The 25,692-nt window shown below is 36.4% G+C and overlaps 1 protein-coding gene across 5 annotated transcripts in view; it reads right to left on the bottom strand.

Annotated features, from left to right (window-relative positions):
- DMD (dystrophin) overlaps positions 1-25,692 on the bottom strand; it is a 972,793-nt gene that overhangs the window by 764,598 nt on the left and 182,503 nt on the right. For all 5 annotated transcript variants that reach the window (XM_084201221.1, XM_084201219.1, XM_084201223.1 and 2 more), the window contains exons 3-6: positions 18,853-18,945; positions 17,874-17,951; positions 14,883-14,975; positions 7,267-7,439 (exon numbers count right to left, since the gene is read on the bottom strand). In XM_084201221.1, the coding sequence (XP_084057347.1) occupies positions 7,267-7,439; positions 14,883-14,975; positions 17,874-17,951; positions 18,853-18,945 (437 nt within the window). The remainder of the gene's footprint in view (positions 1-7,266; positions 7,440-14,882; positions 14,976-17,873; positions 17,952-18,852; positions 18,946-25,692) is intronic.

Here is a 25,692-nt window from a genome sequence, read left to right as displayed (position 1 = left end):
CCTGAGTTATAATAAATGAAAAAACGTTCACTACATCATATCGTTATAATGTCAATAGAGTAAAGAAAAATACTCCCTTTACCTCGTAGTTATTCTCTAGTTATGTACCTTTGCTGTCTGATTTTTTCTGAGGGGACTGATTTACATAGTAACAAGTTATTCCAAGTTATTTTGCTCCTCTCGGCATAGATCCTTAGATATTAGAGCTTTCTCCCTCCCATATGCAGAATAACTCCAAAAATACTAATCAATTTGAATTTAATATTAAATCTGGCTGGGGACAGGGTGGAGAAGGGAGAGGAAACTTAGGTAGTAATCTCTGGGTTTACCCATGGTAAACTCTATGATCCTGCAGACTGGTTTGTGCACTAAAACACAGGAATGCAAAACACACACCATGGGTACATAACTAGTAAAACATATTTTTGACCATTCTCCTTTAGCTGGGGCTGGAGTTTCCATTTTTCATAGCAGTCTACACAATGCTGTGTTTTCAATTTACAGATAAATATTGTTCAGAGCAAACTAGCTGTTACTGAAGTGTGATCACACCAAATCAAGACCATCTCTTTTTCCCTTCACTCTACCTTCCCCAAACCAGTGGGGGACAGATGGGTAAGAAACTTGGGGCAGGTGACCCAAACCAGTAAAAGGGATACCCCATGCCACATAACTTACTCAGCCATAAATAGCCGGGTAAAAGAAGGGAATGAAGTTGGAGGGAAGGTGTTTGTCAGGGAAGGTATCTCCGGCTTGAAGAGTGGCTGGGTACCAGTTACTGCCTTTGCATCATTTGTTCTTTTTATTCTTCTTATGTCCATGTATTAAAAGAGTCTCTATTTTGACTCAAGAGTTTTCTAGCTTTCATTTTTCCTATTCTCTTCGCTCTCCTGGTGGGAACAGGGGGTGAAGCAATCAAGTGGCTATTGGGTGCTCAGCTGCTGGCTGGGGTCAAGCCACCACACCCCTACAGCTTATTCTGCAAGCACAAAGATATTACTCAAATTCTTACTCTCTCCAAATTTAACACAAGGCATAGGATGCATAAGCTCACACTGCAAATTTAGCAAAGAGAACACTGTAGTAACCACCAAGCTGTCTATTATGACTGTCTTAAAGAGCTTGGCAAAAATGTGTTACATATATACTACACAGTGTAGAGTGTAAAAGGTTTATTTGGTAAGAAAAGCCTTTAGGACAAGGAAAGCAGAGAGTCCAAGGGACTACCTTCCCCTCAAATTTTTCTTTTTTCCTTTTTATTTTTCTGTTTTAATTTGGCTAAAATTTGTAAGCACACCTGCAATACTGAGAGCAGCATATTTTTTTTCACATAATCATTTTTTGTTTGGTGATACAATATTTTATATATGGGAACATACTTTTAATCAGTCAGGACTCCACTGGGCACAAACATGAATATTTACAATTGTTCCTTGAGGAACGCCACAATATTGTCTTACCTCTCCTGAGGAAACCTCTGTCATCATTAGTAATATCTTAGATAGTCAATTTCATCCAACTTTTCAGTTATATAATCCAGGAGGGTATTTTCAAGTTAACCTACCAAGAGGTAGGACTCTAAATATAAGGCACACAGAGATTTTTGTTAGCTTGTTTTTGTGGTTTTTATTGTTTTGGTTTTTTAATTGTTTTTTGTTTGTTTGGGTTTTTTTTTCCTTTTAAAAACCAAACACTCCAGCAGTCACAAGAGTTTTAAACAACATCACATCTTAACACCTGGGTTGAATTCACATGCTGCCTATGTGGAGAACATGCAGCATCTCTCTTCTCTCATTACAGATGGCAAAAATTTGAACCCTCTGAGACATAGTCAGAAGAGAATTTGTAAGATCTAGAATGTCACTGTCAGATTTCTTATCTATTTTCTTAGTATTGTACATAAAGCAGACAGCACAGATTTCAAGACAATTTACAAGAATATGGCCACCTGTGGCAACTCAGTTCTGATAAGCACCGATTTAATTAAAATAAAAATAAATTCAAAAAGCTCTCTCTACTCCAACAACAATTTAACTTTCCAGATTTTCACTTTGTTGAAAGATTATGTTGCTATACACATTTCAGCAGCTCTATCACTAGAATAACAGTGTCATAATGTCAGCTTGAAGCAGCAGCTTCCCATTGCTATGAGTCAGGATGTTTCACTGGGTGTACTCATGTGGTAATACTGCCATGTGTGATTGTGGGAAATATTATAGCCTAGACAATTAATAATTGTGGTAAGTGGAAAATAGCTTTTGAAAATCCACAAAAAACACTAAAACTGATTCTCAAATTAAACTGTAATTAGCTAGGGAGTTTTAAATACAGGAGTGAGAAGGTATGAAATAGTAAAGGAAAGATATGAAATGGAATACTGATCCTCTGCCTTCATTTGTCCTCTCCATATTGTTCAAATAAAACATAGGGAGATGGAATTTATTCTCATATCTGCAACTTGGGTCTTGCCTGAAAGAGAGGAAACCTATGGAAAAATAACTAGCATTTCTCACTTTTCTTCCTGAACAATACAACCATGCACATTTTCAAAGAACTTAGAATTAAGCACAACATGCTGAACTTTATCTAGCCATTCACTCAAACAGCTCTGGTCTTAGATTAGTTTATGACAAGACCATGGAGAGCTAAAATTGAAAAGATTAAAGGCTTCAATGGAGAAGTTTGCATTGTAAAAATCAAACTTTCTATTGAACATACAGGAGTTTTTGTACCAACAGTTCTTTCCTATCACTAACAGAGATATAAACAATAAAAAAAAAATAAAATAAAAAAAAAGGGGGAAACAAATCTGAATTTTTCCAAAACATATTTCCAAGAAAAGTAAAGTAAAAAAAAAAAGAGACTCCCTATATCCCCTCTGACCCCCAGTTACATAACTTACAACAGAACTAGTTCAACTAGAGCGGGAAAATTTAATCTGGAGTATACTATGGACAAAAAAATCCTGAAAGATCTCTATGCAGAAATGAAGTCATAGATAAGACAAGCCACAGTTTGTGATTATTGTAGACAGAAAATAATCATAGTTAGACCATAAAATGTGTCATCTCCATTTCAAAAGAAAAGCTGTGTGTTTGTTGCTTTACCTGTTTTTACAAGAATATCTTGTATATGTTTTCAGAACTCTCAGAATTGAAAAATGTAGGTAACTGATACATAGCATAGTGATTTGCTAAAAGAATTATTCTTTTCATACCTCTCCATCCCATTGTTTTTGCTTTTACTTTTCCTGTAAACTACTGAAGAAATTTTTTTTTTTTTTTTTTTTTTTTTTTTTTTTTTTTTTGCTTCTGTCCAGGACCTCTTTCTGATGTCATTTTCCTTTCCTCCTCACTCTAGCACCCTGAAGCAGAAACAGCTGCAACCAAGTGCTCATTTGTAAGGCAGTCACCTGGCCTAAGTTCAAGCATTTTAAAGAAGCAAGGAGGAAGATAATGAATGCCACCTGCTCCCACTTCAAAATTCTGATTACAGGGCTAGAGGAGAAAAGAAAAAGAGCCCTAACAGAGTCAGAGGGAATAGGTAAAGCTTTCTCTGATATCCACCTGGAGAAAAAAGATTAAAAGAAGTAAATGGGGAGAGGTCTTTGTGATCTGGAACCTGAAGCAGGGAGAGTTTCAACTGTAGAAGGACTGACCTCTCTTCATCAGCAAAATATTTTCGTTTCTGTATATTCCTAAGGTTATGATGCCACTCCACAGCTGTTGCCTTGTTTATTCAGTTCAATGCAGAACATACCATTCAAGAGATTGTCTGCCAAGATTTTATATCCTGAAAATTCACCCTCTGGGCTCACTAATGTCCCCTTGGAGATTTGCCAGGGGATCTGTGTTCTGCTGCTTCTTGCACTCAGTATTGAAAGCAATTGCTAAAGAGCCTAAATGTCCGTGGAGACAGGGTGATTACAGAGATGGAAAAATCTACCTAAAGTAACCCCTTAATAAAATGACAGAGGAAGAGCATTAGAAAAATCTGATCCAATCAAAATAGTAAGCTGAAAGCTAGGGATTGGTGAGATAGAAGACTATGAGAAATAAAGCTTCCCACTGCTCTCACAGCATCCTATGTGGTCAGTGCTTCATGATAGTCTCTTACTTTATCTCAATCCCTTTTTGGATGTACTTAGAAAATTCATCCAGATTCAAATCTCCCATTACTGTCTGAACCTCTTTAAAAAAACCAAAACAACTACAAACCAAAACAAAAAGCCACCTGTTCATCACTGAAAACATTATATAAGAGGAATAAAAATATCACCACCCATAAAGGAAAGGAATTGGTTTGAAAAATAAATAGATTTTATGCTACCAAAAAATCTACTCTCACTTTAAAAGAGTCTAAATATTATGGAAAAGTCTTTGGGTAGCATCACTCTTTCAGTGTTGGAGAGATTTTCGATGTTTGGCATTTTCTGTTGGCTTTTGGAGGTTTTTTGGTTTGTTCTTGGTTTGTTTTTTGTAGAAGTCTAGGAATAGAGCTAAAATTGGGGAAGAGTGCCCACACCAGGCACCAGGTTCACTGTATGAATTAAATATCATACCTGATCTTCAAACTATAGCTATCCTTCCTTGTGACTAACTCTGCTTCTATTCCTGCCAGCACAAAGGAATAAAGTCAGAGGATGAAAAGGAAAAAAAGAAGTGAGCATCCGCACAAAACTTTATGGAGAACAAGGAAATAGACAAGAAAGAAACGGAACAGGAGAACTGGAGAAATAGGGAATTCTGACAAAAAAAAAAAAAAGGTAGAAACTGGAAAAATTGAACAGTTTTGAAAACATAGGAGCTAAATTCAGAGGTGTTTGTCATCAGTGTTTATCATTCTATGTAAGTAAATCACAAACTATTTATAAAGCATAGGATGTGTGGGACATCAGGTTTCTCTGAGAATTTATGTAAATCACTCTTGGACAACTTTTCTTCAGCGTATATTAAAACTATCTTCTTTAGGCACTAAATCTAAGACCCCCTGACACCCAAGTCTCTAATGTACCTGCATCTTAGAGGGATTGAATTAGACATTATTATAGGATACAGGTAGGAGCTCCCAAGCACGGAATGTCCTAGTGCGCCTATTTAATTTCTTCCATCTGGAATCTTGAAGGACAATTCAGTGTTCCCACACACTAAACATGAAATGCAAAGTCAACAAAAATCAAACATCATTGGTTCACCTTAAAAATTACTGCATCAGGACTTTGGAGGAAATGAGGAAATGAAACTCTTGCAGAGAGCTTGGTGATTTAAGTCCAGAGGATGACTGGTGTGTCTTGGAGACTTGCCTCCAGGAATCTGACTGAACACTTGCCATTTCCCAGATAAGTGCAGTAACTACTGGGCAAGAGACAAGACTTCTGTGGAGTAATTCTTCACTTCTATTGAAATAGGCTCACTGTGCAGAAAACTATGCAAGATTTATGGCAGCAGACAGAAGAAGAGTAAAAGCAGGCTTAAGTTTTGCAGCCCTGAATTACAAAACCTGAATAAAGCGCATAAATTCCAGTAAGCAGGAAATTAATGTTCATCTGGTGAACTTTGCACTGAACTGAACACAGCAGTGCATAAAATCTGACATAGGACACAGAAATTTGTCTAGACAATCCCAGTCTGGTTTACTGGCAACTGCATTCCCCAGCCAGGGACTCATCCTGAATAAATTCCCCTGTTCAGACTTCTGAATAAATTCCTACAGAGAAGGACAAAAAGGAATTTCTGAGTACTGATTTCAGACATCAGATATTACATGGTCCTGCAGAGCATGCAATCTGATTATCAGAGTGTCAGATACCCTAATCAGGGAACAGACATCTAATATTGTTTCTAGGTGGAAAGACATTGTAGAAAGATGACTGAGGATAAAATCAGAGGAAATTGAGAAGTTATATTCACATCCTAAGAGAGGTTACATTGGTATGGAAATTTTAGGGAAAAATACTGTTGTGGCTCCCTGGATGGCATGTGGTTGGTATGTTTGAAACCTGTTCTGGGACGATTCCTCACACAGTGGGATTGTTTGTCAGTGTTTCCCATTGTTTTGGGATTTCAGAGCCCTCCTTACCATCTTGCCTTTATTCCCAGCTGCCACGTGCAGCAGCATGTGGAAACAGTCATCATCTTGTCTTTGTCTGGGGAAGCCCCAATATGTGACCTGCAGGGAGCATCCATCATCTTCTTCTTGTCCCAGCTGCCCGGGGAACTAAGCCAAGGGGGTGACCATCTTTTTGTGAGAAAAACACTCTCTCTTTCTGTGTACTTTTTGTTATCATTTTTGCTGTCGTTGCTGTGCAGTTCTTATTCCATTGCTGTTTGCTTTCAATAAATTGTGATCTCAACCCAAAGTCTGCTTTTGTTCCTCCCTTGCCAGAGGGGGCAGAGAGAAGGGAGAGGCTAATTTGGAGTTTAATTTCTGGATGGTATTTAAACCACTGCACAGTTCAAAAGTTCAACTGCCTAATAGCTTGAGCAGTCAGTGGCCTTGCAGGACAGTCCCCTTTAAGAGACAAGTATATACTTAAGGCATCAGTAGTAGGAGAAAGAGATTGGGATGTTTATCACATTGGGAAAAGCAATCCTGCTTTAGAAGCAGCAGTGGCAAGAACTGGGATTTTTAGATATATTGACTTGCACTTCTTCCTTAAGCCATGTACACAGAACCTCCAGAGAACTGTGAATCCCTAGAGCTTTATACAGCACAGACTAGAAGAAGGCAACTTCTGAGAGAGGCTAAAAATTCAAATCAGCGGGTGGAATAACATGAAAGGTTTTGAAAACAAAGGCCAACTTCTCTGTGTCCTTGTGAGGCAAATCCATGCTTTTAATTCAACAGCTATGAGAGGCTTTCAACAAACACCACATTTTCCTCCTCTAAGTACCCACAGGAAAATCTCCTTCTCCCTCTGGAACAACCTCAAAGGCTTAGTTCTGGATACTCCTTGCTCTTCTCAAAAGTTTCCAAGCCTGTATTCCTTGAGACTATCTTCTTGGTATAGAAACTGAAATTCCAGAAAAGAGGAGCTGAGCTGTGTATATTTGGTTGTGATGTGAAAAGCTCTGCCTCCATGAGAGGGTTTAGTAGGACACAAAGTGCAGCACCCAGGTCAAAGCAAGCAGTCAGTCATTTAAAAGAACGCTGAAACACCCACAGAGGAAACAGCTAAATCCCCCACACAACTGACAGACCATCCTCAAGCCCTGTACAGCCATCTGTCACAAGCTCACTGAAACAGGGAAAAGCTGCTTCTCCTACCTGTGGCTGTGGAGGAGTGCGTTGAAAGCCAATCCATCAGCCCAGCTCGTGGTGAAATTGGTAACGTTGACCTGCGGGTAATTGCGAGTCGATTGACGGACCCAGCTCAGCAGAATCATCTCACTGTTAGTCTGCTGCAGCCCAGCCATGATGTTTTTCATTACATCTTTGACCTACAATAAAAGACAGAATTTGATAAGTGATTGAACTTATTAAAAGCTGACTGTTTCTTCTCTTGAAATGAAAAACCTTCACTTAAATAAATTTCAACCCTAAAGACAAACTGCTAAGTAATTAAAGAACATACTTGTTTTCACAATGTAATGACAGCAATCAATTCTGAATGCTTAAAGACAACAGCTTCTGACATGCATGAATTCATTCATCCCTGTGCCACAGGTGAAGCAGGGACAGAGAAAGCACATTTCTTAGCATCATTTGTGGTAACAGAGTTCTTTCAAACTAAATATTTCTCCTTGTGGTTTTCTTTGATCTGGAAATACATCCTTTGTTAATATGATACATTACAGCAAAAGCTGATAAAATGATGAATAGCATAAACAGTAGATCATGGTTTTGACTTAAAGGTGCAAAATATATTTCCATACGTGCACTTGGATGAAAAGTCAATTTCATTGTATACATTAAAAGAGTATTGCATATGTTTCAATTTTATTATTTTAATGAAGTTAATATTCCTTTTTCACTAGAGAGAGTTTACCAATCTACAGTTATTCTTTTACAAAAAGCCTAAAGGCTTTTATAAATATTATCCTGGAGTTTGACATAATGCAGTAGATTTTTTATTTCCTATCAATTTCTCTACTAATAAAAGAGCACATGAAACTTCTATTAAGAATTATTTTCCTGTAAAGCAGCACCTTTTAAATCATTTCTTTCCCCATATATCTTTTAGAATAGCAGCTCTTTTAAATTATTCCCTAAGATATAATTTAACTATAAAGTTGCTTATTGCTGCTTATTCACTTAGGGAATATTGCATTTCATTATCATTTTCCCCTTGAATTGCTCTGCTGCCAGTATCAGTCAGTCAAAAAAAAACATTCATGGCAGAATCTACTTTATGATAAAGTGTGGACCACTTTGAAACTGTAAAAATTGTAAGATTATATGCAGAAGCTGTAATCTGAAAGAACAGTCAACAAAAACAATGACAATTAATTACCGTGACATTGTAAAAAAAAACAGAGATAACCTTTTATTGTTGAGTACAGTAAATTGCTCACTAGTTTCACAGTAATTAATTCAATTATTTGATTTTGTGAAGATATGAATTCCTGAAATAACAACTTGGGTTTGCATCTCAGATGCATATTGACCAAAGTGTATCAGTGCCCCTAATTTTCCTTTTGAGACTGAGGTCTAAACTTTACATTATATGTTATTCATTTCCAAGATGGAAGGAGAAATTTATCTTCTACATTTCATGGGATATGTTCCTGACTTCAGTCCTAGATTTTAATTCACACCAATGAAAAAAAATATCAATTCTGTCAGATAAGAATAGAAGTTTTTGTAGTTGTCTCCATTTTTACTTCAGGAGACAGAAAATAAAGAGTAAGAAAATTAGGAAATATACTCTTTATTTTTGCTTCATATGTCTGAGTGGGTGTTTTGCAGTTCTTGACATTTTAAACGTCTTTAATTCTGAGAGATGCCAAAGTTGATTTACATAATGTGGCAAGAAGATGAGATTTGGCCTCTGTATTCCCAGGCACCTTCACTACTATAAATATATAGAATCTTGTTTTTTTCAATAATCTGGATGCTGAAAAAGAAGAAAACTTTTGCAATTAGCATCTGCTGCACCAAACATAAACAATAAGAAAGAATATAAAATACTAAAGTTAAGGAGACTTGTCCAAGCTAAGATTTCATTGTTCATTGTTCATTTTGTTTTTTATCATATCCTTATATCTAAAAATGCAGATTTTTCTGGATATTATAAGAAAACTCTAACTTTTGAACAATGCAACACATATTTGCATTAAAGGATAGGGGAATGAACACAGGAACACCATACTTAGAAATAGAAGAGTTCATAACACAGAATGGATTATGTGTTTGAGCTGATATCAAAGAGAATGGAGCTATGGCTATGAACAGAGAAAAAAATAGTAAAAAAATGGGCCAACAGGAAGGCAATTATTCAGAAGAAGCCAGGTAATAAGTCCAAACCCAGCATTTACTTTTACTTTTCTGTAAATGAATTCAAAACAGTTTCAATCTCACCCTGTTGAATTAAATATGCTTACAATAGATAAAGTTTGGCTCTTCTTTTCCTGCATTTCTTTGCAACAGTGAAGACTGTTAAATTTATGATTTTTTTGTTGCCTCCTAGGGTAAGTCAGACATTTAAAATAACAGAGTAAAAGGGTCTGACCTCATCCTGAATGCTTCCTCTTCAGTGAGAATTGGTGGATAACTCCACTTCTACAGCTGGAGCCACCTTGCCCACCTGAGTGTCCTGAGGGGCATTGCCAAACCACCTCACCTGGCCCCTTGGCAGCACCACCACACACCCTGCAGCACAGCCCCACCCTGTCTGCGGGATGGCTGCGTCCTGAAGCAGGATCAGCGCCTGAGCACAAGAGTGCTGCCTGATATTTTGGTGGAAAGGAAGCTTTTTTGAAGGCTTCTTGGTAAAGATGTACTGCTGGAGAAGTGGTACACAGAGATGTGTTCATGTCAGCCTGAAGAGCTTTCAGACAAACTCCCCCAGCATCCAGGCTCAAATACTGCAGCTCTTTCAAAGTGCCTCTGCTTCAGGCTGTCAGGTGATGAGTTGACCTCTGCTCCTCATTTCTTTTTTACCTCTCCTTTCTAATGCAGTGTATCCTGGCAGGACACAAAGATTTCAGGTGTAGGAAACTGACTTCCAGAGAACAGATATACTTGCTCTTCCTGAGGAATGGACATATGCTATGGCAATAGGAAAAGATGAAATTTTGATAGAAGAGGGGGAAAGGACAATACAGATATCACTGAGATGGCTTCAGAAATGCCAGGCTGCCAAAAGGAAAGCTGTGGACAGAATGAGAGCACTGCTATTCTTGTCACCACATGAAGACAGTGGCAAAAAGCAGCACAACCAGCCCTGGCTCACAGCACCAAGGGACCTTTGATCTTCCCACTGTAGGGCCATGTCCTGGGAACTGGGCATGTGTTGCTGTGTGTGTAAGATGACAAGGAGCATCATCTCTGGCTCACACTATGTCTCCTTCACCTAAAACCAAAACTCAGGCACGTAACATTTTACAAGACTGGCACATGGCTTCAGTATGCCAGACCCTAGAAAAGAGGGAGGGAAGAAATAATCTGAAAAGAAAACTGTTCTCAAAGAAAGACTTTTTTTCATTTTTCTTAATAAAATAGGAACCTTACATCTCCCTGACAGAATCACTTAGCATTTTTGACTTGCTAGATTTCAAGTATTCTGACTGCATAGATTACATTTTTATAGCTAGAACCACTAAACTCTTTCCAAGTACATTTGATAGAACACTTTTAAGGACATTTTCATAGATATTCAAGACACATATCAAAGTAAAGGATGTTCTTTGTTCAACGATTCAAGGTGGATTGACAGAAGCATTTCATTCCTATAATCAAAAATTGAAATTAAAATGGTAATTCATATTAAAATACTGACTTGCACAATACCCTGATACTTTTAGTAAGTCTCCAAATGAGGCTCTCAGGCTGTTTAAATGCTCCCCTCTGAAATATATTCCTTATGTATAAATCTATTATTTTATGATTTTTTTCCCAGAGAAAATCAAGACTTGGGCCAATTTTTCTTTTTTTTGGGGGTTTTCTTTCATTCTTTACATGAAAATAAGTTCACTCCTAAAAACATAACATAACAATTTACACGCTGCCATATAGAATGTTTTTCCACTCTTTAAGGAATTCATTAAATATAACAGTTCACAATTAATAGTTTTCCTCTTTTTTTACTTAAATGTTAATGCTGCAGGGAATCTGGGATCACAGGGATGGGAGAAAGAGGGCAGCAGCTTCAAGGAAACAGAGTCTGATGGATTCAGTACCATAAAGAGCTTTGGCAGCAGGTGTTCAACTCAGAACGATGGTTCAATTTCAGGAAAAATTAAAAAAATTATCTGAAAAACCAGGCTAGATAAGAACACAATCATCGCAGGGGATACAGAAAGCCGTGATATTTCCTCTGCACAGATGCACTGCCTCTACCACCTCTACTGCTGCCTCTCCTCAATGGGACTGCTGATATCCATTTGGATTGCTACTTGTCACTGTCATATTTTCTGGAAAATTCCCTTCACCCAGGATTCTTCTCCTGGAAAGCTGAGACGCCTCAGAGAAAAAAGAAAACAATATTATCTCATTTGCTGCTCCTGTGTTTTGCTGCTTTGGAATGTGTTTGGAGATTGTTTATTGAACTGGTGACTGTTTCATTGGTTTCATGAGAATTGTTCTGACTCATTGGCCAATCAGTGGCAAGCTGGGTCGAGACTCTGTAAGGAGTCACGAGTTTTCATTATTATCTTTTTAGTCTTCTGTAAATAACCTTTCTGTATTCTTTAGTATAGTTCAGTATAGTATTCTTTAAGATAATGTAGTATCTTAAAATAATAAATTAAACTTCTAAGAACATGGAGTCCGATCCATCATTCCTTCCTTCCTCTGGGAACCCTGCAAATACAATAGGTACTGGCATTTTTCCTTTCAAGCACCTTTCTTCTACCATCTCTTTTCTTAAACTATTTTAATAAAAGAGAAAAAAATTTTTGTGAGATCATCATGTTGTCATATGTAAGTACAGTTATGCCCTTATGCCGTCCTGGCTACAGGACATGAAACTGGAAAAGCTTCTTGCCTGTTCATCTACAACAACACAAGTGTTCACACAAGCAATATTCTCATGTCTTTTCATGCTGTTTTTTGTTTTAGATGTAGACAGATGAATTTCCTCTAAGTGACTCTTCTCAAGGTCTGCAAAAGCAGGACTGGACCAACAAACACAAATGACACAAGCATGCACTTAATCAAATAGGCTGTGTATTCCTATTTATTTGTCTTTAGGCTGTCAACAGACTACAGACAAATGTAGTAGTCTTGGTATTTTACCAAGCTGAGACAAGTGACAGATAAATTTGGTCACCCTCCTGACTCTGTATGAACAGCTTATTGTGTTTCCAGCTGCTTCTTGCCAGGAACAATCTGGGATAGGCAAACCAACAGGAAGAAGAATTTCTTAAGAAATTTACAGCTCTGTGTCGCCATAAGTTCTTTCAGGCAGAACAATCACAAACATTCTAGATCATGAAATTAACTTGGAAATTTGAGAGAAAATCTGGAAAAGAACAGACTTTCTCCACAGAGCTGTAAATAAGCAAATTTACTTTGAACTCTTCCAATTCTTAGGGAAATAGGCAGCAAACTAACAACTCTGAGTGTTTTGGGTTTTTTAAGGAGAAAAGCCAAAAAATAAATCTGCCTTTTTTTTTAATTAATCAACATTTAGCAACAATAACACAGGGTTATTATTTAATAATGGCTTCTTGTTTTCAATCAGGTGTTAGCTACTCTTAAGAAAAAAACCTAAAACTAAATTCTAGACAAATTAGAATCTTATTCACAGAAATGTATATAAAAAGAGAAGTCCAGAAGGTGCAAATCACTTTCAGTACTTCATGACTAGAAAAAAATGAACACAGGGATGCCAAACTGAATTTTTGCCTTTTTGCTTCTATATATTCTCAAATATTTGTAGTTCTGCGGGCTACCGTTGTGTAACTACATAGATTTATAGCTAGCTTTTCACCTAATCTCTTAGACAGAAAAACAAAATACATTCCTAAAGGCCCCAGTCCTAATCTGGGAACCAGGGTTAAAACAGCATCTTGAGACACTTTCTCATAAAAAAAGTATAGTAGTGTCTAAGGGTGTGGTCTTTTGGGAAAGGGTGGAACCAAGGGAGGAAATTACCTCATTACCTGTTCTTCTAATTGAGAATGCTTGTCAAGTATGCTAATTTGCTAAACTTATAAAACTGTATTCTCCCTATGTGGGGTGGGCATTTTTCCATGCTTGCTGCTGAGGGCTCCAGTTAAAGACTAGCTTTTGAATAACCTCCTATACTAGCACGGGCTCAAAAATGTGCTGTTCTGTTTCTAGATCTTTAGGGTATCACAGAACTCTAAGTATAGACTAAACTAGGACTGAATTATGACTATGCTAACAAAGTCACATTTTTAATCACTGCTGTGTAAATATAATCCTTGGACCTTTCATCAATGGGTGGTTGAAGCTGAAGCCATGGGCATCATCACAGCTGCCATCACAGTTATCACCAGGCTCAAGATGAAGCTCGAAATGAATCACTTTTGCACTGCAAACAAAAGGTTTTTGGTTTTGACACAGCTGCTGTCATCAGGCTACACCAGAACCTGTGTTTTCTGTGTGTCTGTGCAAGTACACATTAAAAGGAACAGTGTGAATGTTTGAAAAAAAATTAGTGAGTGCACAGCTAATACTAAAGCATGCCTTTAACACTTTGCTTCAGGATAAAATATGAAGAAAACAAAATATTAATTTGAACATGATTAGTCATCTCAGTCCATAATTTATTCAAATTAAAACAGAGTGATTGAAGGTTTTTTGGTAAAAGTTGTATAGCTAGGTATCATATTCCATCTGCTCTTAATAAGCAATTTAGACCAATTTTTTGCAATTAATCCAGGAATGTTGAAACAGGAGACAAAAGAAGAAGTGAGTTAACAATCTGCAGCTTTTCTCTGTTGCTATTGTCCTATTGTGCTACTGTAAAATGAGAATAAAAATGTTCCCTACTCAGATGAATGATACACATTTTATTTTTGATAAGAGTGCTTCAGTTTTAAAGTCTTTTAAGCTTTGTTTCCCACCAATTTTCTTTTTATTCTATCAAAGACTTGTGGATTATTGCTTGGAGAACATAGTCAACACTATGGGCAGACTCTTAGCCCAGATTCATACAAACACATAGATTCAGAGCATCTAGATGATAGATCTTTTTGAATTTTGATTTTACTGCCACTTCAGAATTTTTTTTTAGTTAAGTGTCCTCATCTACCATGCTGGTTTTTATGAGATCCATTTCATATTTCTCCAAAGAGAAAAGAAGCTAAATGAGCCACATCTGCTTAAATAAATAGGCAGTCTAGCAGCTTTTTAGTGTTCTAATAATAATTCTTAGCAGGATGGGTCAGCAGCAAAAAGCAAGTGATGTTATTATTTCATTAAAATAGAGAAGTCACTCTTTCTAAGATACTAAAAAGAAATCCACATTGGCTTTGTCTATCCATTTTTGTTAGGATAACTCATATATATCATCTTGCAATATCTGACTGTGATATTACAGTCAAAAAATTTCTGCTAATCTTGTAAAAACTATTTTTTCTTCTTAATATTGTCAGTATCCTTGATAATATATAAGCAGACTGCCATAATATTTGCTGATTTAGTACATTGCAGTGTATATGTTTACTTTGTAGGTTGTTGCTGGATAACAATGGAGAAAAGATCAGTGGAAAAAAGGTATTTCTTAGGAAGTAACGAGCAGTGCCACTCACCTGCCAGTGGAGGATTATATTCCAGATCAAACCAAGGGTCAGCTTATGATTTCCATCCACAATATCTGAGCTCCCAATATTTACCAAATCAACCTATTATAGAAACAAAAAATATTTGTAAAAGATTAATAACAAGAATAGGAGGTTGGAAGAAGATGAAGGGCTAGGCTAAGGTAAATCCCCCATTTGGTTTCTGTGGTTCCATAAACATACAACTCACATTTTACAAATGGCACAATTAATGTTCTGGAAAAAAACATCAGTGATCTGGAGTTCCTATTATTCCAATTACAGCATGTTGTGAAACATAAAATGAAAAGCAATAATATAATAACTCAAGTATCCTTTATATGAAGCTTCTACAATTACAAATCACACAGATAGAAAAACTACTGTACTCTGCTTTAGGCTACCTTACATAATATAATTTTCTGAATGTTAACACACACCCACTTAGACACTGTAAGAACCTACAAACCCAAGACATTGTATATTTAAATTAAAATAGAACTTAATTTTCCTTAATTCAATTCCATAATATATTAAGAAATATACAGGAAGTGCTCTGGAATACAGATAAAGCAGTGATTGTGATATAAGCAAGTCTTTTCCACAACAGTTCATCCAGTAATTTTGTTTTCCATAATTTTATTTTGCCATTTGCAATTTCATAATGCATCATTATTTAGCACCATGGAATTTTCCTTCCTCCACATGGGAAATGATCCTTTACCCTCCCCCATTTTTTATATTATCTGAATAAGGAAGCCAAACTCAGCGCTATAAATGGAAGATTATAAGCTTTCCTGCACATTTGGATAGAATTATGACTCTAAAATTGGCATCCTTGCTGTTTCATAGATGTAATTTTTCATGGTCAGAACTGATTTGTTTTATTGTAAAGTGCCCCATTCCTTCAGAAACTACATTCTGCAGTCTCTAGTGCAGTTCTGAAGTTATTTGAAGTTACATCTGCAAATTGAATAAAGTGTTCACCATCAAAACAAGACGTTTTATTTTAATTTTTGGGTTCTTTTTTTCAATGCATCTATTTATAGGTCATTTATACAAACCTCAAATCAGATATTTTATCAAGCATTCTAAAACTCTTAAAGAGCTCTTAAAGAATTCCACATTTTGTATTAAAAGCACACTAGACTGGCTATCTATTCTAACCATTAATGTCTTGGAACATTTCCCAAACGGAACTTAGACTTTACATGGCAAATTTAAGATGGAATCCCCTGCAGCAAGTGACACCCTACAATTAGGGTTTTTTAGGGCAGTGCCTGCATATTCTACAGACCAAATTCCTTTTTGGAAGTGGAAGCCTGAACACACAGAGCCCTGTTTTACTGAAGCAGAGGAACGTTGCCCAGTTTCCACAGACAGGTCTAAGCCTATACCAGGGCAGCCCCCCACCCCTCAATTCCCCCATGCTCCCCCCTCAACACTTTCACTTTTCTATGGGAACAAAAGCCTGTGAAATGGATTGACTGGAAGCAGCAGCATTGTTCAGTGTTATCACCCAGAACCTCAGAGCAAAGATGGAACACATCAGCAGAAAAATCTGGACTAGTCACTGGCTTTAATTCACTTTAGAACCATTGATTTTGCATTCTTGATGTCCCAGAGAAACCATTTGTCAAATTATTGAAGCTTAAGGAAGCTATTTCAGAACCAGGTCTTTTAATTTCATTTCAAGATACAGTATATCTTTATATATACTGTACCCATTTTTATATAGTTTACAAGGTTTTCATTGCATGACTGTAATGGCCACTGGATGAGCACTTCACTCTCTAAAGCAATGTTTCTTCTTCTATCTTCTAAAATTGGAATACTCTCTGTTTTCTTCCCAGATTTGAAAGGGACTTTCCAGATTTCTCTTCTGGAAAATGAGTGAAGAGCACACCAGTGGGTACGTTGGAAGAGTACTGAGTACTTAAAAAGTATTTTCTATGATTACTTGTAACTAGTTATGCAATCAAAACCTTCTTTTATTGTGTGAAATAATGTATTGATGTTTTTTTCCCAACAATGTCAAATGTTGCAGAGTTTGAACAACTAAAGGCTTTTCCTTCTATTTATTTACATTAAATACCACTAAAAAAATCAAGCTGGAGGTCTTTATGTCAATCTTGTAGGGTCACTTTCATTTATGTACAAATCTTTAGGTGGATTACCTTAGATTTATAAAATCAATAACTTTATTCAGTGCTTGAAATCAAGCATTAGTGACCTCCTGCAGCTATCAAGAAATCCAACATAATTTACAGAAAATAATACATTATCTTTGTTATGTCACCTCTTACTGTGAAGTTTAAGCAAGTGTCATAGTTTGGTTTTTTAATTTATTCTCAAGGACAGTTATGATAAAATTAGTGGGTCAGACAAAATGTCTGCTAAAATTATGGGTCCATTAGAATGCTTGCATAAGGAAGACAATATGAGAATATTTACTCAAGAATGATTCACAGGATACTGGCTTGAAAAATCAATCTTTACAAAGTAGAATTGAAAGTGATATTGATATGATTAGTGTTTTGAATCATGAGAGACAGATGCCTTTGAAACCTAATAAAAAATATTGTAGGAAAAGCCTTGGGTTTTCAGGGTCCGTAATTGTCAGAGACTGTGAGTAAATATTTTGATAGGCAGCATCTTGTAATCAGTATGTTTGACTTCTTGTATTTAACTTTCAAAAATTTATTTTAAACACCATTCATTAGAATAAAATCATGCAGGTTGATCTCTCTTCAGACAACATCCATTACAGATCTATTAGCCAAAATTCGCTGGAAGAAGATTTTAAACTTCTTAAAACACATTTGTCCCTGATGCTGAATGGGAAAGTATCCAATTCACATTGATAAAGCTGCTTTGACTCCAGTACTTTTATACTATAACCAATGTGTTTGATTCAACACCTAAAAAGCATTTTGTGTGCTGCCTGCAGGCTATTCTGAGCCTGTCTGGCTGAATACTTACATTATTTCTCTGCAAAAAGTGGATTGCTTTGTTGACATTGTTCAGAGCATGAACTCTCGTGGAGCCTTTTTCTTTTGCCTACAAAGAAAGTAAACCAACTTGACTGTCCATAATCAGAATGTAGAGTACTCTATATGCAACTCAAATCTTATACTACACCTGTAGTTTTCTATTTCATAACTTAGAATAGAATATTAGCATACACTGGGATTATGCAGCTACCAACTTGAAATAAAATCAATTGCGAAACAAACTGGATCCACAGTTAGAAAGTAATTTTCAGTGAAGGAATAATTAAAATGCATATAAAATGAGCTCATTCAAGTTTCTTTTTATCATGATTAGTTGTCTTCTGCATGGCACAATTTAAGAACATTGCTATGGCAACTAAACAGATAAGCATCAGTTTGTGTAATATTTATGTACAAGTGTATTATCTCTGGATTTTGAATCTCAATCTCCCAGCCTTCCTATGAGAAAATGCTGTGCTTAAAAATTCCAATCAGGAACAAAAGAGAAGAAACAAAAAAGAGAACAAAAATGTGTGTGACTGTGTCACTTTAGAATTTCCAGGTTAATAAGAGCTAGGAGTTCTCTCTTTTCAGACAAGTATAATCAGACAAGATGGACCATATGTATGACATTAGAAAACCATTCTAATTCTACACATTGAGATCTATTCCAGCTAAAATCCAGATATCTAAATGAACCCTGCCTGTCTTGTTTCTCAGTGCCACACTTAGTAAGTGCATCCAATAAAGTAGAATATTTTCATTTCAATTATAGACCTTGCAAAGTGTTATTGCCTAATACAGCTCTCAATGTTTCCTCAATTTCAAATGAAACTGAAACCTATTCAGACCCCTAAAAATAGTTTCCACAGGTCTTCATGAATAGAAGAAATTTGTGAATATCAACTACTGTAATTATCACGAAATTAAGACTCCAATATACAGTAAATGTGTTTCAAAGCACATACAAGTTTTTGGCCTGTAAGGCATTCCAGGAGCTCCAGAAGTCTTCGTCCATCTCGAAAATCATTAAAAAGGTCTTCAATGTGACGTCTTCCAACCTGAAATGAAACAACCCCTCTGGTTAGCTCAAATGCCAAAAATAATAATTAAAAAAAGACCAGAAAGCTGTAAAAAGCCGGTGTCAGAATATATATGGAATGTAGGACACAAAGTAAAAGAGGAAAATACATTTAAGCTCACAGGATTCTTACATGTATATCTGTCTTAAAGAGGGTTCTATTGTTTAAGAGACAGTGATGGTTACTTTATTTCAAGTACATGTCATTATTTCAAACAAATAAGCCAGGACTAAATACAAATATACCTAGAAAACAAAGAAGACTTGGCAATCAAGCTGTAAATCAGGAAAATAATAGGAAAAATAATTTAAAATAAAAGAAAAACAAGAAAAGAAAAAAATGCACAGGAAGTGATATAAGTGCCTAGTAGGAGCTCCATGTGTCAGAAAATACACTGGAAGTACACAGAGAGAGATGAGCCAGACTTATTCTAGTCAGGGTCTTAGAAACAGATCTATGTTCATAGGCCATGGAATTGTACTGGATTGTGGCCTTATTTCTCTAAGTGGCTGACAGACAACTCATATTTTGTACTTAGCATCAGTGAAAGATGAAAGGAAATACTTGTGATTTTTCCCCATATGACAATGTTCAAAAAAAATCACTCTAATATTCAAACCAAGTTTCTGATCTGATGTTTTGACTAAAGCATGAAATATTAATATATAGACATATTTTTATAGTCTAGTCAGTGAACAAGTTTTATATGCACCTATGAATTTTTAGATATTTTTGTATGTTTAAGAGCTATTGATATCCACAATAAAAAGTAGTGATTATTTTGTGCTATGCAAAATAGTTTCACATGTCCATATTTTTTTCTAATTTGTGAAGTTTGATGGATGCTTTGATTGATTTGAGAGCAAGTGACTGTATTCTAATTTTCTAGAATTGATGCCATGATGACCTACATTGCACATCTTCCATTTTTACCACAGAGCAACATGAAATAGGGAATCTGTGTTATAGAGAAAACATTTGCCTTTCTGTCAGCAATGTCGTTCAGGTATTCACTGCAACCCTGATTAGAGCTGGGAATTTTATGAAAAACATCTTTTGTAAGGAAGTACTAATTCCTTTGGAAAAGGACAGAATTAAGGAGAGTATTCAGTTCAAATTTTTTTTTTTATCACCAATACATAGTTATGGCTACAGCACTGACTTGAGTGTTTTAGCTATTTTGCCATGGCCTTTCTCTCTGACTGCTCTTCTGAAGCAAAAGTTCCTTTCAATACCTTCAGTTTTTGGTAAGGCCTTGTTTCTGTTTCATGGAACAAACAAATCCACAACACCACAAATTTTCTGCAGGAGTGGGAATCCTTGTTTTCTAGTTTTCTAGACAGTTTTCACACTGTGCACAACCCATTCCAACTAAGCTAATTTCTATTTATTAAACACACATGATGCCACTTTATTAAATATCTGAAAACCAATACTGAACAGATACACATATGATTTACCTGCACTTCTCAACACCTTGAATTATCTGCTTAAGTAATAATGCCCAGAAACTCTATTTCCTGCCTCATATTTAGTATGTGAAATAGTTTTATAAAAATGTTTTACATTATGGGCTAAAAAATCATGTGCTATTATGTGAGCCAAGTCATGTACAGAATTCCTGAATCTGTAGGACAAAGTTAAAATTAAAACATGCAACTAAATCAGAGACTTTATTTTGTTCCCAAATCTTGCAGAACAAAAGTCATTTTTGCAGAGGGGAAACAGAAGATCTATGCACTTTAAGGCAGCTTTTTCACATTCTTTAGAAAGTTGGAGTGATCAATAGGCTCTTCTGTAACACTATGAAAGAGTTGTGCCCATAATGCTGCTGGATTTCTCTGGGAATATGAGCACAATGACATTTTGACAATAGAATACAATTATACTGGTTTGTATCACACAGGAAAAACAGAACTGGCCTTCATAACTGCCTGTGTCTCTGTCTTTCCTTCTTTTTTTCAGCATTTAAGGTATTCATAACATTTATGTTGAAATCAATCTAGGCAGTCAAAAATTCTACTTAACAAATAATATGTTGTTTTGGGGTGGTTTGTTTTGTTTTTTGTTTTTTTTTTTTTTTGTAAAGCTTTTAGAAAGAAAATACAGACACAGCCAAGCAGTATCCCCAGCAGGACATAATAATTACAAACGTATTACAAGTAAACCTTAAACCAAAAGTTCCATTGATTTTTTAGGGTCTTGGAAGTATACCTTCCATTAATCACAACCAAAAATACACTAAGGCACCCTACACTACTGCCACACATATCATTCCATACCTGAGGAAGGCTGTTTTTCTGGCAGTGGGGTAATTATGTCTCCTTCCTCAAACAGATTGAATGTCTTAACTGGATCAGCATTGCAGTAAGCCGTGAGATACAAAGGGCTCAAAGTTGCATCAGGTAAATTTATTGTGTCATTGGAAAGTGTCTGTCAACTTGAACTTTTGAAAACAGTGAAAAAACAAGTGTGGCTTGCTAAACAAATATCTAGTCATTTGCTATAAATTCTTGCTGAAAATAAGATTTTTACAAAACTTTTTTAGGTTGTGACCTAAAACCACTGCCCTTTTCCTAAGAGAAATGAAATGTTCAGAAGACTCTCCTCTACCATTTGTTACACATGTTGATTTCTTACTCACCCTATATTACAAACTTATCCAAAACTGATTTAAAGAATGCCCAGAAAACTTCCACCTGAATTGTTGATTCTCACTCAATTGCCTTTCTTCAATACCACAGTGGTGGGAGAGATGTGGGAAACAAGAGAGCACAGGACACAGGAAGTACTAAAGATATTTGATGTGTAGAACGTGGTGACTTTTCACCAGAAGCAGAAATTCCTTTCTAGAAGTCGAACAAAATTAAATCTAAGATAAGACTTCGTTAAAATCTGAATTACTAGCAAGACTAGGGATTTAAGCATGTGGAAGTTTTGTATATAATTTTAATTTACTGTCTTTGAGTGAAATAAAGATGAAAACACAAGCTTTTTTGGTTAACTGATAGAGCTGTTGGCTGCAACTGCTTATCTATACACTACACAAGGGGACCTGAAGGAAGTCCATTGAGTATATTTTAAAAGAAAATTACCAAAAAAAACATTACACATATAGGAAGATATGATTCCTGTTTTATTGTGGATTAAAGTAACCCTCCAACTTAAATAATGATTGAGGAAATTAATTCACGAATTGCACTGGTATGGAAAAAAAACCAAAACTACCTTACACCAAACCATGGTCAACTACATAAGCTGTAGTCTTAGAACTATGTGGTACTGTACAAGTAACATGTGAGGAAAATGTGGAATTTGCAGTAAAGTCTTCCCCCAGGTGTTGTAAGGGAGTGAAGCATACTTAGAATATTCCATGTAGTAACTCAACTGCATTTATATATTCTAGAAAGCTTTCAGTATTAAGAAGATTAAAATTATGTCTCTGACATGTTCCAAACTCAGACAGGAACTGAAACAATTTACTGCCAAAGAACATTACCTAAAAAACCACAAAAACAGATAAAGAAATATACAGAAACAAGTGTAACTGCAGATGCAAATTTTTCCGTTTAAATACAGTTAGGTATCCCAAAACATCAAGCTTCTTCCTACTTATCTCACTGCTGTCTACTATCATTATCATTCCTGTGTTCTTTTCAAAGATTCTATAATAGACCTCATTGTCTCTATGTAAATTTTACAAATAAATTTTATCAAAAAATTAAATTATTTAATCAGCCTATTAATCAGATACATTATGGAGGAAGCTAATATTGTGGGAAGTATTACACAAAAAAGCTGGTGTTGTGTAAAAAGCTCTCTATTCAGAGATACATGCAAGTCAGTAATTATTAAAGAAATACAGAGAACATAATGAAATAATTAAAAAATAACTTGCCCAGAGAAGGCACAAAGACATCTGTTCATAAACATTGGCTCTCCAAGGAGTTGAAGCACAAAAAAAAATTGATTAGCATAAAACTCTTAGCAGCTTTATATTTTAGAACAAATTAGCAGAGGCAAATTCTTCATGAAAGGAAAGTTGAGCAAAGGGAAAGGAAATGGGAAGGGGAGAATCGGAGAAAGAGGGGAAAAGAAAGGAAGAGACAGCGATTAAGAACAAATGCTGAGGTTTAAGTGGGACCATGGAGAGGATATGGGAAGTGGGATTGAAAGCAAACTTCAACCCTAGAGGCATGGCTGTGGGAATGGCAGGGAAAAGCAGTCACAAATGGGATTCCTTATGGAAAGTTGTTGCTCAACTTCCAGTGGACAGTTTCCCAGCAGAATGGAAGGGCTATTATATTTTTGACTCTATGGAAGGAAGCCCTAGTCCACTTCAATAAGGAAGAAGTGGGGAATCTTGTGATCTGCCCACTCAGATGGAGGAGAGGGATAACCAGGATTACTGGGCTGTGTGGATCTGAGGGCCTGGCACATCAGCCCCACACTGGGCACCAAAAAGATCTGTTCTGTTTTAAGCCCAGTTTGCTACTAGGCCCCACACAGTTCCCCCACCCCAGCCACACAGCCCAGGGGAATTGGGTTTGGCATCTGTTAGTGGGTAGTGAGCAGCTTTATTGTGCATCACTTGTTTTTCTTGGGGTTTATCTGTATGGTTTTTGCTTTTTTTATTTTTTCAAATCTACATTATTATCATTATCGCTATCATTATCATTACCATTAATATTATTGTCAATTATTAAATTTTTATCTCAGCCTACAAAGTTCTCCTTTTGATTCTCTTCCTTGTTCCACTGGGAGGAGGAAGGAGTGTGGAGTGAACAAGCAGCTGCATGGTGCTTAGTTACCAGTCAGGCTTAAGCCACAACAAGCCATAAATTTTCTCCCACAAACATGAAGGGTAGAGATGTATTTCTATTTCCTAAGATTCATAAACATGCCAAATTTCAAGCAATGAGCCCGTAATAACAGCTCCAGCAAAATACATGATAACAGAAAATTGAAGCACAACTATTATTTGAAGTTTTTTAATAAGCATATATTTTTACTGTTTCCTAAAAATGTCTTGTAACAGATACATTTTCACATTTTTTTAAGAAAAACTACAAATGGTAAAAACTTGGCTGAAGACGACATCTCTGACTTTTCAATTTCTTTTACAAACAAATATGCACTTAGATTACACTTTTTGTTTGAGGCAGACTAGACTGTAAGATTATTATGGTAAGACAAGTTAGATGCTATTTCTTATGCATTTTACAGCATTATTGGCTTATTATTTTCATTTCATATTGGAAATCTAGCAACTGAAACTATCAGCAGATGGAGAGAGACAGAGAATATATTGAAAGAGAAAAGGCACCATAAAGACAGAGAATTCAAGGTTCATCATGGCACTAGACAAAAGGTTTAAGGTTAGACTAGGTGTACATAAGGTCAGCTTATAATAAAACTAACAAGCACAGAAGCCTTTCAGACTTTTAGGACTGGTAAACAACAGAGATTTGACCTTGGGACAAGACCTCTGCCTCCACAAGGGACAGGAATCCTGGACAAGAGGGAAGGGAGCTGCAGTGCATTCCATCTGCGCCCCCAGCACGCAGGGCTATGGAACGGAGAGGCAGAGGGGCCCTGCAGGTTGGCCAGGACCTCAGAGTGCTGACTGATAATGAAAAAGCTTAAAAGACAAGTTACAATCCAGAAAGGCAGAAGGAAATTAGCCAGGAGTCTTTATACAACTTTTTCAAGTCTCAAGTTGAGTTTGTAAATCTCTAAGTATTGCTGAGTTGATGTCAGTATGAAAGAAATTAAAACTTAGTTGGCTCACAGATGTTACCCTTAGTAAGATTTTAGAGTCAGCTTTTTCTTTTAGTCAAAATATTTGATGTTTCACTCTTTGAAACAATAAAGAAATTATATTGAACTACTCTCAACAGATCTTTTAAGTCAGTTTTAATAAAAGAAGGACTATAAATACTTATTCTTGCTCTGCTAAATATATTAAAAGTTCAATTTCTCTCCCCAACATCCTTGCTTTTGGTTTGTTCAATTCTGCTGGGAAGTTCATCAAAGTGACTGACATTTTTTTTCATTGATGCTGGATTACTGTTACAGCAGAAAAGGATATTGTCCCACTCCAGAGGGAAGAAAGATGCACCAGGCATTGTTTAATTAGGCCTTAGATTCATGGACTCATGTGAAGCAGCAAAAAATAACTTGCCAGCCATGCCATCCTCTCTCCCTTCAGCATTCTTTTCCCTGCTAGAACATGGATGCACCCCTTCTGCTGCTGAAACTCTGTTGGTCAGCTGGAGGTCAAACACTGCACAAGGACCTTGCTTCCTTACTGTCATGGATCCAATCTCTTTCCCAGGCTTTATGGCAGACATCTCTCTTTTTGTTCTCTAACCTAATTTTCCAGGGAGTTACACAGAGGAGTAACTGATGGGCATCAGTATTTTAGAAATGACTGCTACTGACCAGCTGGGAGAAAGCTGTACCACCCTCCTCTATGGAAGCCACATTGTCCTCCCAGTCAGAGAGCCAAATGTCCCTGTGCCTTTCAACAGAGCAGCAACCACAATGCCTGCAGCAGGGCCAGAACACTCCACCTTAAAGAGGGACCTGGGGCAGGTCCTACCAACTGTCTACAGGCAGCTCATGTTCATGGACAGGACACACACCCCCAGAGCAGAAGCTGGTTTCATATACAGACCCTCAAGTTAGGGAATGATACCAGACCCTCACTGGACTTCAGTTCTT

The sequence above is a fragment of the Fringilla coelebs genome (genome assembly GCF_963513975.1).
Source record: "Fringilla coelebs genome assembly, chromosome: 2".
NCBI lineage: Eukaryota > Metazoa > Chordata > Aves > Passeriformes > Fringillidae > Fringilla > Fringilla coelebs.
The sequence above is the reverse complement of the archived record's forward strand: the minus strand, read 5'-3'. Positions and strand labels throughout refer to the sequence as shown.